This window comes from Pygoscelis adeliae, unplaced genomic scaffold (genome assembly GCF_000699105.1).
Source record: "Pygoscelis adeliae isolate BGI_AS28 unplaced genomic scaffold, ASM69910v1 Scaffold392, whole genome shotgun sequence".
Classification (NCBI taxonomy): Eukaryota; Metazoa; Chordata; class Aves; order Sphenisciformes; family Spheniscidae; genus Pygoscelis; species Pygoscelis adeliae.
Genome location: NW_008824293.1, coordinates 1778717 through 1794026, shown reverse-complemented (window position 1 = coordinate 1794026; position 15310 = coordinate 1778717). Strand labels below are relative to the sequence as shown.

The window sequence follows — 15310 nt, the reverse complement described above, 5'->3', positions numbered from 1 at the left end:
GTCCAAAACGTGGTTGTAGACCTCCTCAACTCCTCTGCAGGGTTTTCTACTCTACGTGAGGTTCAAATGTAACCTTGGGCACTATACTGCAACAAAAAGACTATAAAAGCGACCGTCACTGAGGGGAAGCCCCAGACAAAACCAAGAGAAGTTTCTCTTTGTTTAGAAAAGAAGAAATCAAGCAAGTCTGATTCTGTCCTCCCCATCACTACAGAGTTCACTAGTTATTCCTAGTTTACACTTGTAGAAGAGTTGAAGCAGGCCCAAGAGTATGTGTTTCTTTCTCCTTTCTCTATCATACCATTTGAAATATTTATGTTAAGGAAAATATCACTAAGGAAAGAAATGTTACCTGAAAAGGTTCTCTCATTTAATGAGTGAATTTCAAGTCTGAAAAAGTGGGCGAGGAAGAGCAGCTACTGAAATGGATACATCCAATGGAAAATTCCATTTCTTATTTCTAAATTCATTTCACTAAAGCCACGGGGACACATAACAACATCAAAAACATTTTAAGATTTTAATTCTTTCCCTTACTCAATATTCTGTATTTGCTCAGCTATCCTCTAGAATACTGCTTAGGCTAGTACCAGAACTAGAGCGCAATCAGAAGTACACTACCAGAACTGACAGAATATAATCGATTATAATCATTACGATGTGGAAGCCAATCATACAGCACTCAGTGTAAAGTCTGCTCACCACCAAACTTTCATTCGTTTAGCATGCAAGTAATGCTGCACAGAAAAGTTGTTTCAGTGGGGGGGGAAAAGTAAAATTAAGTTGGTTACACTACTGCTGCTATGGTCCTCGTTTCTGCACGAACCTCATAAGGCTACCCGGTCATTTAATAGGCTGGGAATGAAAGTGTAACATCTCCTCAATCATATAGGCTAAGATCAGCCTTTGTTCCTTGGTGTTAATAATCTGACAAACAAACACCCAGACCACTCTCCTTCCCTCACAAATCATCTCCTCTCATGCTTACCAAGGTACCAGTTGTCAGTGTAAAGTCTCAGCATTGCTGTTTCCTTTCCAGCTTTAGGGGAACACGCCTTAAACCACAGTACTCTCTTACTCCTACCTCCCTTAAGCTTTTCTCATGTATCCTAGGCTACAGGCACAATCCAGACAGCAGAAATCTTCCTGTTTCTTTCTCAGGCTTTATGTTAGGCCTTTGGTTAATGACAGAAAAATTCCTCCTTATATCATTTTAGCCTTGTTTCTGTTCAACAAATTTGAGAAGTGAGGCACCGACAGACTGATTTTCTCATTTATGGTCAACCAGGAAATTTGTTACAGACCCAGGAATAGTATCCGTATCTCCTGATCCCCAAGTGGACGCTATAACTAGAGTCTTATTTCCTCTCCCAAAGGAGTTGCTACATGTAATTTTTCACATCTCACAGCATTGTCAAAAAGAGTGCATATCTGAAATTGTTACTGCCATAAACATAACAATTGTTAAAATTAATAGTAGTAATAGTTTTGCAAGGTGACAATACCTTTCATATGAGCATGCACATAGGAACTTCAAAACATATCATTGTTGATGCACAGTTAACAGTTCAGAGTTATGTTCTTGCTTTGAGTGCAGAAGTGGTGGAGTCACCATCCTTGGAGGTATTTAAAAGACGTGTAGATGTGGCACTTAGGGACATGGTTTAGTGGTGGACTTGGCACTGTTAGGTTAATGGTGGGACTTGATGATCTTAAACACCTTTTACAACCTAAACGATTCTATGATTCTGTGAAACACTAGACTAAGCAGGTCTCTCAGATGCAGTTGCTAACTACTCTTCCTCTGAAAGCTGCATTTAGTATTTCATAGTGACTTGGTTTTGTATCAAAATATTATCACAGCTTTTTACACAACAATAATTTTCAAATGCAGAAGTGACTACCAGGAATCTCAGAAAGCCACTAGACTTAATGCCAATGTGATCTGATGAACTATCTTTTTAAGCCAGACACTGAGGCATGTACTAAAACATTTTTGTGAGAATTTTCTTAAACCCCTTGCCCCCCCCAAAACAACCTCCCCCCAAAAATCCCAACACCCCCAAAACTTTCCCCAAATCCCAAACCCACCAAACTGTTTGTTTTTTTTTTCAGTTAATAAGCAACTTCCTAAAATGAAATAATTATCTCTGCTTCATATAGCAACTAGTGTTTCCTAGCAGAACCTGGTCTCAGACAAACAGGACCTGACAGCTGGATATCTAAATGTGAATGTCACGTAGCATACCATACTATAGCTCGGTATCATTTAAGTTTGTGGAGTTATGCTAATTGAGAAATTTACTAATTTTATCAATGACAAGACGTTTGAGGCATTCTTGCCTAGTGCTCTTCATTAATGAAGAGCTGATCCAGTATCTACTGTAACGCACAGCATTCTCTCCCAGTTGCTCTCTAGAAGCCCTGAACTGGGGTCTATCTGCCTTTATGCATGTGAATTACCAAACTGCTTAAAGCAAACCACCCACCTCTCATGTTAGCAAGGGCAACCTTGTGAGTGCCATCCCCATTTACATCAGTTAGCAAATGGATCTGCTCAGACAGGAAATTCCATCAAAGCTAATGGAACCCTCTCACTATGCATGCAACCAAATCCTAGTTGTACTGCAAACCAAAGCCTTTATTAGCCAAAAGCACTGTTTCCTAGAGACGCATCCTTTGTAGCCCATTCAAGACACTTCTCTATGTGCCATTCTTGCAGGTTAATGATGATAAATGAGTGGTCTACCACTAAATACTACAGGACCTCAGAGTGCAGTATCTGCTATTGGGAATGAACAGATACTAAAGTTTTGTCATCTTAAAATGTAAAAAACATGTTCACATGTAAATTCTCTCTCACCAAGATGACGCGTTAAATCACTCTTGTTTTAGATATTTATTTCTGTTCTCAATTTCCAGTGCAAAGCAGAATTTACTTAAATCAGCTTAAGTCTCTCAGCAACGCACTGGCTGCACTCTCAGCAATCTCCACTTTATTCCTAAACCCATGTTAGCAATATGCCATTTTTGTTTCTAAAACAGGAAACATTAAAACTATCAGAAGCATTTTCTATAACATCCTATGCCTACAATGGCCAAATAATGAACAGATAAATAAGATAGACAAATGTCAGTTGGCATATCTGCAAGCAGATCTAACTATGTTTCAATTTTAAAATAACATAAAAGTTGACTACTGATTTTTTGGCGTCAGATTTGGTGAGGGGGGAGGAATTTAACAGTTATCACAGTTTTCTTCTTCTTTCCAGATTTCTTCTGGATTTTTTTTTTTTTTCCTTTTGGATGCATGCGGACAATAGGCTGTAGTCCACCATGGGTTTTGGTTTTGTGGGTTTGGTGTTTTTTTGGTGTTGGTTTTTTTTTTTTTAAATAAATACATCCACTCAGAAAAGGATGAAAGATTGCTCCAAGTCTTGCAGCTAAGAAGGATTCGCAACATTTCATTATGAAAAAGACAGGTCACAGAAATCCATTCAAAACCACACTGCAAAGCCAAACATTAGAAAATGCAAATCAACTTACTTGGAAACAAGAGAGAAAGCCGCTGAACAGATTGCTGGGCAGGGAACAAGTCTGATTAAGATGTGGCCCAAAGCGGCTGGGAAATGGGCTTGGGTCACTTTCTCAAACACAGAACTGAAGGTGTTGATGTCTGCCAGCTTGCTGCTGTGGTCCCCACCTCCAGTGTCTAAGATGTTCCCCCCATGTAGGATCAAAATTAGCACATGAGTTTTGCAGTTCTGGTGTTGAACTCCTTCCTGTGAGAAAAACAGGGAGTAAGAACAGAGGAAGCATTTTTATGGACAGTGTTGGCATACTTGGTGTCAACGTTCACAAGCAGTTAGCGGTGATTTTTTCTCTCACCCCCACTGTGACCTTTTTGTGATATTTGCCTTCTGGGGGGGGGGAGCAGCAGCATGTGGGTGTGTGTGCCCTGTACTCCATTTAATTCAAGTATGCCTGAACCAGGTAGAGCACACTATGCTCTGCCAGAAAACCCTTGCAGCACAGATGTAGGTTTCAGATCAACAGAGATTATAAACAGCTTTGTGTATATCAAAAGCTATTTTAAATATATTGAGACTGGAGAATACCAACATCCACAGACAGCCTAAGCCAACGTCTGTCTAGGTATCATGAACGAGGCTACTGCATTTACTGGAAAGGTTCTAACTCAAATCATCACAGGTTCTAAAAAAGACACATTTCTCTGCCAATGAAAACATCCAGCAAAAGCAGCTGATACAGTTATCTCAGCCTTTTGAGATTGGCAACTTATTAAAATGAAAAAATGGGGCTAACTTACCCAGACGTTTACTGAAAGAGTAAAAAAAGTATCATTGCTGATATCCATAAACCTCACAAATACATTTATGAATATGTGAATACATGCATACACAGACAATAATCAGTGTGCTCTGTAGAATAAACAAAATGTTATCTACTTGAGAATGGAAAAACATTTTGAATGTCTCACAACTCCGCCTTTTTTTCTTTTTTACTCCTTAAGAGTTATGTGCACTCAAAGAAGAACTCAGTTATACATTAAAAGATTAGGATTTTTTTGTTTTTAAATCTTGATTACCATTTTCTTCTTCGCTTTGGATCACATGATTCCTGGAGACTTCTAGTTCCTGACCAAATATGAACACACAATAAAAATAACAGTAACATTTCTTCTATTTGTCTGAGGATTGTTAATTGCTAGATTGGGTTATTTACTGAGAATCAGGCAATGTTCTGGACACTTTATCCTTAAGTTCTGGAACAAAAGCCACAATCTTCAACAGTAAATACAAAATGAGAAAAATTGCTCTGACTTTAACAACATTAATCAGAAAAGCTGACAAGTAAACAAACACACACATACATTTCAGTCTGTAGTTTAGTGAGGGGTAGGGGTGGAAATGTTGCTGACATGGATAAGCCAAAGAAACTGGTAACTTTAGCACCTGTATAATGGTGCTAAATGGTTGAAAATGAGAGAATTATAAGTTGTTCCATAAAGCCACTATCTCTGTTCAGCCCATGATTTTTAGTATCCAGTAGAAGTATTCATTGTGAAGGCATTTTGCTGACCTGCCTTGTATCTGCTTAAGTACTGGATCTTATGAGAATTTTTAAGGTTCCACTTTTCCTTGCTCTAATTTACAATTTCCCTCTCCATATGGTCCCATTCCAGTTATTCAGAAGAGAAATTTAATTCCCTTTAAAAGCTAAGTGTAGCTCCTTCCACAGCCAATGCCGGCTTGTAAATAAGTGGCACTGCTGATGGGTTGGTGGAACTGAAAGCTTCGAAACAGAGGGAAAAATTCAAGTGGGTCAACATTGCTAAAGTCACTGTTACAAAAAGTCTCTCAGCTGGATTTAACTGGCATCCTTCACAAGAGGACTCAAAGGGAATGAAATTAATTTGCCTCTCAGCAGTAGTTCAGCCATGACTGAGACAAGGGGCTCAAGGGCTAATCAAAAGGACGTTTGAAGTCAATCAAAGACTGTCATCATTTTCAGGGGGTTGTAGGATTGGAATTTGTAAAAAATGAAAAAGTAGACATTTCCATTGCCTGTCCTATGTGTGGACAGAGGACCTTAATCAGTTAACTGGAAGGAAGACAACTTGTTTAGATTCTTTGCTGCTTCAAAAAAACCCCAATTTTGTCACTATCAATTTCATGACTGCTGCTGAATCTGCTTCACAAAACCTGCATTTCCACTGAAGTACTAAGTAGACATAACAATTTCTCTTCAGTGAACTGGGTCATATTTCCACATAAGTTAATTATGCAATGTCTAAAAAAGCTTGTGATGATTTTCAGTGGTTGCACGTGCACCTACTGAACAAGGGAAAGACACACTAAGCCACCAAATGGGTTTATAATTCCATAATACAATATGAGAGTATTTCCACATGTCTACTCCTTGGAAATCAGCACAGCTTATTTTGGGAAACAATCTCACCTCATTGTCCTCGTGTATTTCAATACTGCCTTGTGCCGGGAACCTTTGTTTTCTTAAAGAGGCCCTATATAATTCACCTAAAAGGAAAAGAGACACAATTGATCATATAAATATTTGGCTGCCTCATCTTTTACAGACATCTATGGAGGTAAGGCACATTTCTAGTTTCAAGACAGAAAGATCTGTTCACAGGAAATCCTGTGGACAAACAGAACAACAGACAAGGTTTCTTGCAGCCCTACATATTAGAGGCTCTTCTATTCTTAGCAGCAACATTTAGAACAGGATTCAGGTCCTTATACAGAGGCGTGTAGTACCGGTACAGCTACTATTAGTCATTTGTGCCTTTCTGGAGCAGCAGTAGAAGAGGTCACCCGAGGTTAGGCATCATCTCTGCTTGTCCCATACAGATACCGATACCTTAGATACTCTGGTATGACTTAAATGGCACTAAACACCTATATGTAGGCAAGTGAATTAAGCCTTTAAAGTTCTCCAAAGACTTTCAGGATCCAGCTCTTCCACAAACCTCTGTGACTACCTGGGAAACTCCCAGAAGTAACTGCAGTGCTCCATTACCAGGATGCAAAATGGGAGTAACAGATCATAGAGCAAAAGACAGTTTCTCCTCAAAAAAAACCTCGTAACCTGAAAAATAGGAAATAACATTGCAGAGAAACACAGTGCTTTGCTAATACCTTTTCACATCAGGATCACATGTGCAACATCCTCTGTTATAAACACAACAATGAAAGTCTCCACATTGACTTCGGAGCATAACCAAACAGACCCAAAGACCCACTTGTGACTACTTCTTAGGCAGACTGGCTGGACCTGCTGTAAGTGGTGGAACATTCACAATACCAGCTTTAAGACCATGAGACTGTCCACTGTATGGCTGTGGGAAGCAAAACTTAGGAAGCATTTCTTTGCAGAGAGAGTGGTCAAACACCGGAACAGGCATCCTAGAGAGGTGGTCGATGCCCCAAGCCTGTCAGTGTTTAAGAGGCATTTGGACAATGCGCTTAATAACGTACTTTAACTTTTGGGCAGCCCTGATGTGGTCAGGCAGTTGGACTACATGATTGTTGTAGGTCCCTTCCAACTGAAAATATTCTATTCTATAAAACTTCTACAGCTGGCTATGAAAAGGCTTGCCCTCTGAACAAATCTGGTCTGTCCTTGAGGACAAAGAAGAAGATGATATAGCACTATCCACTTTTTTTTTTTTTAACCGTTTCTTCAGTCATAGAGAGCATTGCTAAGGGATCTTTCTGGTCTCTTCATAATGCAGTCTTTTTTCTACAGCTGCATGTGTTAGTTACCTAGGAAACAGCTATAGGATGAAATTTGATTAGCACTGTTGTCAGCTTCATTGTCACATTTATATATGGAGACAACCTATTCCTTACAAATTAAAGGAATGTTCCATACTCCTGTCTCTTACAGCACTTAGGAGACATCTGCATCAGAGGTGATGAGCACAGCTTTGCAAACAACACACTGAAGCCCACCTACTCACACTTAGCTTACAAGGTTCTGCAATCAGATCCTGGAACACTGATTTCTCAGGTAAAGAAAGAGGAGACAAGAAGAAAAATGTCAAAAATTCTGATTTGCTGCTGTCTCTAAGAGGTATTCTGCTGGTTATTGTGCTTCGTTTCCAAACACAAGGACAAGAAAGTGACTGCTGGTAGTCAGCATGGATTTACAAAGGGAAAAATCATGCCTAACCAACGTGATAGCCCTCTATGATGAGATGACTGGCTTGATGGATGAAGGGAGAGCATTGGATGTTGTTTCTCTCAACTTTAGTAGGGCTTTCAACACTGCCTCTCATAACATCCTCGTAGAGAAACTGAGAAAGTGCGGGCTACATGAATGGACAGTGAGATGGACTGAAAACTTGCTGAACTGCCAGGTTTAAAGGGTTGTGATCAGCAGTACAAGGTCCAGCTGGAAGCCAGTGACTAGTGGTGTACCCCAAGGGGTCACTACTGGGTCCAGTCCTGTTTAGCATTTTTATTAATGACCTAGATGATGGGACAGAGTGTACTCTCAGCAAGCTTGCAGACAATACAAAACTGGGGGGAGTAGCTGAAACAACAGATGGTTGTCCTGCCATTCAAAAGGATCTCAATAGGCTGGAGAAATGGGTTAAAAGGAATCTCATGAAGTTCAACCAACGGAAATGCAAAGTCCTGCATCTGGGGAGGAATAACCCCACTTAACAAGTACAGGCTGGGGACCAACCATCTGGAAAGCAGCTCTGCAGAAAAGGACCTGAGGATCCTGGTGGACAACAAGTTGACCTGGACCCAGCAACATGCACTTGCAGCAGAATGCCAACCGCATACTAGACTGCATTAGGAAGAGCATCTGTAGGTCAAGGGAGGTGATCATTCCCTTCTACTCAGACTGGTGAAACGACATCTGCACTTCCATGTCCAGTTCTGGGCCCCTTAGTGTAAGAAAGACATTGACTCACTGGAGCAAGACCAGCAAAGGGACACAAAGATGATTAAGGGACAGGAGCACCTGACATGAGAAGAGGCTGAGAGAGACGGGTCTGTTTGGCCTTGAGAACAGAAGGCTTGGGGTATGTGGGGGAAATTTTATCAATGTGTATATCTGACTTGAGGAAGTAAAGAAGATGGAGCCATAGTCCTCTTCATGATAGTCATTGAAAGGACAAGAGGCAATGGGCACAAAGTGAAATACAGGAAATTCCATTTAAATATAGGAAAGAACTATTTTACTGTGAGGGTGGTCAAACACTGGAATGGGTTGCCCAGATGAATTATGGAGTCTCCATCCTTGGAGATATTCAAAACCTGACTGGACGCAGCCCTAAGCAATCTGCTCTAAATGACTCTACTTTGAGCAGAGGAGTTGGGCTATACAATCTCCAGAGGTCCCTTCCAACCTCAGTCATTCTCTGAATTAGAAGACATCGGAACACAATATTTAGGTTTTTCATGGCCTTCAAAACATAGCAGTTCTTTAAAAATTAGTACCTGATGGCCACTATAACCCACAAACCAGATATTTGGTAGGATGCTCTCTTTGAATTTCTAGTAGTATTATGAAAACTCCAGTTTTACAGCACATAGCTGTTTTTTTTTAAAGGTGCTAAAAAGAGTAGCAAAACTGAAACCTGATGGTTTTCCATTTAGAATTTAAAACATCTATGATGTGATTGCTTCTGCTACCATCTCAATTTCCTAGCAGTGACTTTTTACTTAAGACAGGAAACAGATAACGTATACAAGTAAACCTGAGAGGAAGACTTTAACACCTAAAACATTGTCAAGTGGAGTTTATTTGTTTAGTCTGCTAGCAATCTATGAACCAACCAATATTGACCTAGGAACAACAAATTAGTTTCCTTTGAAATACAAACTCTAGTGATACCTAGACCAGTAGAGATGATTTCTGCTTTATCTGTTAAATGTGCTCCTATTCATCAGTTTTCCCACTCATTTCACAATGCTTGCTTCTTTACCTTATATGCCATTGTTCTCCAGAATATTAAAAGCTACAAATCAGTTGCTGTTTATTAAAATGTGCCAAATGGCAAAATTGCCATGATTTACTGCTAAGTCCAGCATCTCAACCTCTGCCTAAACATAACCACTCACGTAGTGAGAAGCAACAGAGGCCAGCAAAAGTTCTTTATGAGAACTATGCCAGTCTTTCGTTTAAAAGAAAACAATTACAAACTAAAAGTGCCAGGCTGTCTTTAGACAACACCTTTTATTCCTATACCTCAGTGGACTTAAATAGAAATTAAATATCACAACATCTCACTGAAGGGGAATTACTTCAGCTGAAGTTGTGGGGATCGGTTCTTTGGGGAGGGCAAATGTGCTTTCCCTTCTACAGTGATCAAATTCCAAACAAGACGTGAATCCTTCTACCTCTGTATCACCTCCTCCTCCCTCTCATGGGGGGAAGGAGGAGGCTTTGAAACCCTTCTGAATGTCAACACCAGAAATTTGTAATTTAAAACTTCAGCTGACTGCAGTGTTGCAGCCTTAAAATTCTACTCATCTCACAAAGGTTAGCTGTTCCACGAAAAACTGGGAGGCCTTCCTCCCTCCATGACAGATACAAGTTGTAGGAGTTAATGAGAGAGGATTGTACTAAATAATAATACCAAAGTAGTTCACTGATAGCTTTCTGGATTTAAACGCATTTTCCTCTGTTTCTTCCACAATGTCAGAAGAAAATAAATGCGTCACATAATGCTATAGATGACTCAGTTTACTTTTTTTTTTTTTGGCATTCTGAGTTCACACCCTGTTGGTGGTTCCACTCCATTTGACATATGTCTACAGGCAGTCTGCCAGACCCTAAGAGAGCGGACTGTAATTTTCACCTCACCAAGAACACTGATTAAGCAGGGTCTGGCCAGGTTATTCTAAAAGCACTGAATTTAGTCCAAAACACATTTCGAACACTGTCTACTCTTCTGCATTAGGATTGAGAGCTAATTCTACAGCAGATTCTACCACTATCGTTCCTTATAGCCACTAGAAATTTATTTAACCTCTGTGGGTACGTTTCTCTGTATTTAAAAGCAAGGTAATTATTCTTGTCTTTCTGGCAGGCAAGGATTTAAAGGATTAGCCATTTAATACTTGTACAAAACAAAACAATATAACAACAAAACCCAAACCACCAGAAAACAAACCCAACAGCAACAACACACACTCACAAACCCTGAACTTCCACCAAATGCAATTGCTTTCTGGAAGTCTCTGCAATTTAAAGCAGCTTCTAATTAAAAGTGTTGTTTCCAAAAGCCTGTCCAGAAGACTCACTTTTTTCTGAAGGTCATCATATGAAAAAGTGTCACTTTAACACCGAAGCTCACAACAGAACCAATACCACAGAAACATTAGTTTTGTGTCATGAGAAAGAATTATTCAGGGCCATGAGGCACCACCTTATACTGAACCCCAGTATTTATCTTCAAGAGAATACTGAAACAGGAAACCCAGGACTCCTCATCACATGCTCACAAATCTCTTTGGTTATCTATACAGTGCAATGCACTAGACAAAATACTTCTTCCGATTACTTGTGTGCTGTTCCTTTGAAAAACTTGTTCTAAAGATACGCTTTTAGAAAGCAGAGAGAGTAGTTTGCTTTTTTCCTAAAGCATCAAATGCCAGGTTGGAGGATAGTTCCTTGCTTCACACACACAAAAATGTTATAGATAACTGGACACTAGAATTCTAGGCATTGTTTTAATCACAATTTCTGTTCTACTGTTAAAGTAGCCCTCTATCATAAAATCTGGCTTCTTTTAAAACTGCTTTCTCACTTTGGCTGACAAAAAGAAAGAAAAAAGCACGATATCAACTTGCAGTATTAGAGATTACAGAAATGATGATGCACGGATCAGTCTATGGAAGCATACAAAGTATTATTTTATTTCAGACATACCAATGTGCACAGTTCTACTGTCTTCAGAACACTGCTACACTGCCAAAAGTTCAGGCTGCAGTAATGCTATAACGTATACTGTCTTTTTTTGAAAATCCACACCTAGAAGTACAGTTTTAACATAAAAAGAATGAGGAGATCTTTTAAAAAAAAAAAAAAAAGGCAAAGGCAAAGGGGAGCCAAGTGGTTTTTTGCTGATTTGCAGCACAAGTCAGGAATTTCAATGGATAGAGCTTCAGCAGTGTGCTGCCCAAAGAAACAAACTTGCCTGAATTCAAAGCAGTCCCACAGTGGGGGAGGCAGGGGCCTGTGTGTCACACGTGTGGCATGTCTAAGGGGATCAACACATGCCTTTATTTCAAGAGATTTGCTGATTATATAGTTTGGAAAATAAGCAGATTTTGGGTCTACGTAGGTTCAGTTTTATTGTTTAGGTTAAATACCAGAGACTTAAATAACTGGGGGACTTCTCTGTCATGATATCAATATAAAGGGTAAGACTATTCAGCAGCTAAAGCTCTATAGGAGACAGAAACAGACAGCATGACCTACTAGAGAAAATGACAGAAATTTAATTAGGCACTGAAATGAAACTGATTACAGAGAAATTACGTGTTTTACTATTTACTGGAAGGGCTTTAATGAGGTAAAATAATAACACGGTTTTGCTGGACCGAACCTCTCTGATGACATTATCAACATTTTACAGATTTTTCCAGCTGTCTTGATTCATACCATCATTATACCAATTTATGCTAATTGTATCATTATGTAAATTGCAGTAACAAAAAAGGTACTCAAATGCCATACAGAGTCAGAAAACAGTGGGTTGTAATAGCTTACATTGTAACAGCTAGTGATGCAGTCAGGAAAGGTCAGGGTGGGATAAGATTAAAAACCTTCTGTTCATTTGTTTTGTCTTGTTTTTTAATTAACCTGCAAACGCACCAGCTACAGAGTCCGCTAGGCTTCTCAAATCTGGCACAAGGAGAGGAGACACAGGAATAGGAGAACATGCTGAAATCTCATTCCTCAAGAAGGTCCGCTCCTCTGCAGGCACCCAAACTAACTGATCAGTAGTGGGTAGATAGTAGTAGTGGCTAGTTCCAACTGCTGTCCTAATGCCCAAGTTTACAAAAGCAACCAGGTCTCCACACACACTGAGAGCTTTCAAAAACCCAGCCTTCATTTTAATGCTTTCCTGGGAGCAACACACTTGAAAACCTCAATCTAGGCACAGCTGCTGAGCCACCCTACACAGCTCTGGCTCATATTACTGAGCAGAGTGAATTCTTCGTGCAATTAAGTGAGCTTGGCCTAATATCACTGCATTGGTTTCCTGCAGGCTACAAGTCAGAATGCAAATTCCTAGTATCTTTTTGCCCAGATGCTTCCTCAGCCCAGGCAGCATGGCAGGATGTAAAAGTCACAATCAGTTGTTCTGCTTCTAAAATGCAATGACCTCTCTCTAAAAGGGTAAACAATCTTGTCTCTGCAGATGGGAGCATCTTTTCCAGAGCTAGTCTGTGGAATTAACTCACCTATCACAAAACTTTAGACCTCCCACTCCCCCTGCAAAATGCTCTGCCTGTCAGAGAACAGAGTTGAATGTACAGTAGCATTGCAATAAAAAAAAAGTAAAAAAACAAAAACAAAAAAGAAACAAAATTCTGCTAAATCACAAAACTATCTTGCACATAAAACTCCACTGCGGATAGAAAGAAAAAACTGCATGGCATATGATGGATTTTAGCTACAACAGTGTACCACACTCATAAAGGCGGTCAGATACAAAGGAAGAAAATGGTGTAAACCCACTTTAGGGCAGACTAGTGAAACAGACAAAGAACAAACTGCTGGCTAGGATGTAAGGTTTGGATCAAATTTTTGCTTCAGTGTAAGCTTCTTCTATGGTACCTAAGTGTGGTGGGTTGACCTTGGCTGGATGCCAGGTGCCCACCCAGCTGCTCTATCACTCTCCCTCCTCAATTGGACAGGGGAGAGAAAAATGTAACATCATTTTGTATTTAAATGGGTATTTAACATCATCCTTGGAATAATATTCTCGGTGAAACACCAAAGAAAACCATTCACATACTAGAAATATCCTCTGTCCTTTTCTTTACCTCTCAGTAAATGACCAAAATGAAACCACCTGTGAAAAAAGTAGGGCAAGACAACACGTAGAATCTCTCTGTGATGTGAAAGGTCTATCAGACTTTAGTTTATTTACATGTTTCAGTTTCTGAGCTATGACAGGTCTCTCACCTGTGCAAACAGCACAGTATTTGCATGCAGTGCTGCAAGGTAGAATGTAAAAAGCTGCTCTTGGCTGTAATGAATAAATTACATAGAGCAATACTGTGGCTCCTGATCGCAAGCCTGGAAAAATGAAATGAAGGGTGGTGTGTTTTACGTAAGAACATGAATGAATGCATCCCTTCCGATCAGTCAGTTCGGAGTAGTCAGGACTACTCAGGTGACAGCAACGCACGCAACTCAGCTATATGGTTTGAAATCTTTACTTCCTGTGATTCTTGTCCTCTTCCACTAAATCTGCTGGTGTAAGTTTTGCAAAGCTGGAATGGTTAGGAAGCCTGACACAGACTGAAAAGATAAAACTGACTTTGCAGAAGACAAAAAAGGAAAAGGCTTTATTCATCATAACACAGTCACTCAGAAAGCCATGTGGTGCAGGAGACAGACACACTTATTTGGCCAGGAAATTCTAGCTCTATTTGGCAGGAACACGTATACAGAAACACTAACCCACACTCCTGTGCACACCTATCTAACCAGAATCTTGCGTGCATGCAAGTTCTCAAGTAGCAGAGCTGCCTCCAGTGCAGATGCACAGGACTGTTCTGTACTGAGGTTGTACCACAATATTAGAACAGCTCTAGTGATCTCAGTGCTGTCACATTAATTTCATGCCTCCCTGTCCAGATGAAATCCAGACTAGGAGACAAAATGGGACTCTAATAAAAATTGGCAGTGAAATGGGGTTTAGCTGCCTTCCAAAATACTACGGAAATAGCTCCTATTTCATAGCACCTGCTAGCTTGAAATGCAATAGTCTCTAGTACCACTGTTTTACTTAAAATAAAAAAAATCTGATAAGAAAATCTACTAGTTGTAAACTGCTACGACAAACCAGGGTTATCCCAGACATCATCTGGGCTGCTTTGGACTATTAAAAACTGCTTCAAACATGGTCAACTTCTACCTGCTCCTACCTGTTTCCCAGCCTCCACATACAAAGCCAACAACAGCTCTTCCTCCTTTCAGTTCATGCAAGGTTGGACGCAAAGTCCTCCCCTGCACACCGCCCCGCATTCCCTGGCCTTACTGACAGCAGGGACAGCAAGGAGCCCTCACAGAGACACTGTAGATGGACACTTTTAACAATCTGCCACTCATATCACAGATGAAGACTCAGCAGTCCCACTAAGCACATTACCAGACCATTACATTCATGCCCTGAGCAGCCACAGCTCATGACTCCTGCAAGCTCTGGGAGACCAGCATTATATGGCAGGGTAGCTCAAGCATAGGTTCTCTAATAGAATCAGACCTGGCTCCCTGCCTCAGAACATACTGCATCATCCCTCTCTTTGGCTGCAGTTCTATCACAATAATCCAGAGGAGAGGGGAAGAAGGGTTGCAGGTCCCTGGCTCTGTATTTGTATACCTCCCAACTCAATCTCAGTTTGGTATCCACCAAGAACCCACCGTAAATATACCCCACAGCCTCTCCAGAGGTTTATCCATCAAGTATTTTTTGCCAGGAAAGGAAGATCTCTGCATTTGGACAACTTTCATACAAGAGCTTTGGAGTCCCTGTAGAAAAAGCTTTACTAGCGTTTTTTACAAG

At 40.2% G+C, this 15310-nt stretch overlaps 1 protein-coding gene across 1 annotated transcript in view; it reads right to left on the bottom strand.

The window, feature by feature from the left end:
• PITPNM3 (PITPNM family member 3) overlaps positions 1 to 15310 on the bottom strand; it is a 113671-nt gene that overhangs the window by 45500 nt on the left and 52861 nt on the right. Inside the window, exons 4-5 of the mRNA XM_009318835.1 lie at positions 5983 to 6059; positions 3547 to 3782 (exon numbers count right to left, since the gene is read on the bottom strand). Of these exons, the coding sequence (XP_009317110.1) occupies positions 3547 to 3782; positions 5983 to 6059 (313 nt within the window). The remainder of the gene's footprint in view (positions 1 to 3546; positions 3783 to 5982; positions 6060 to 15310) is intronic.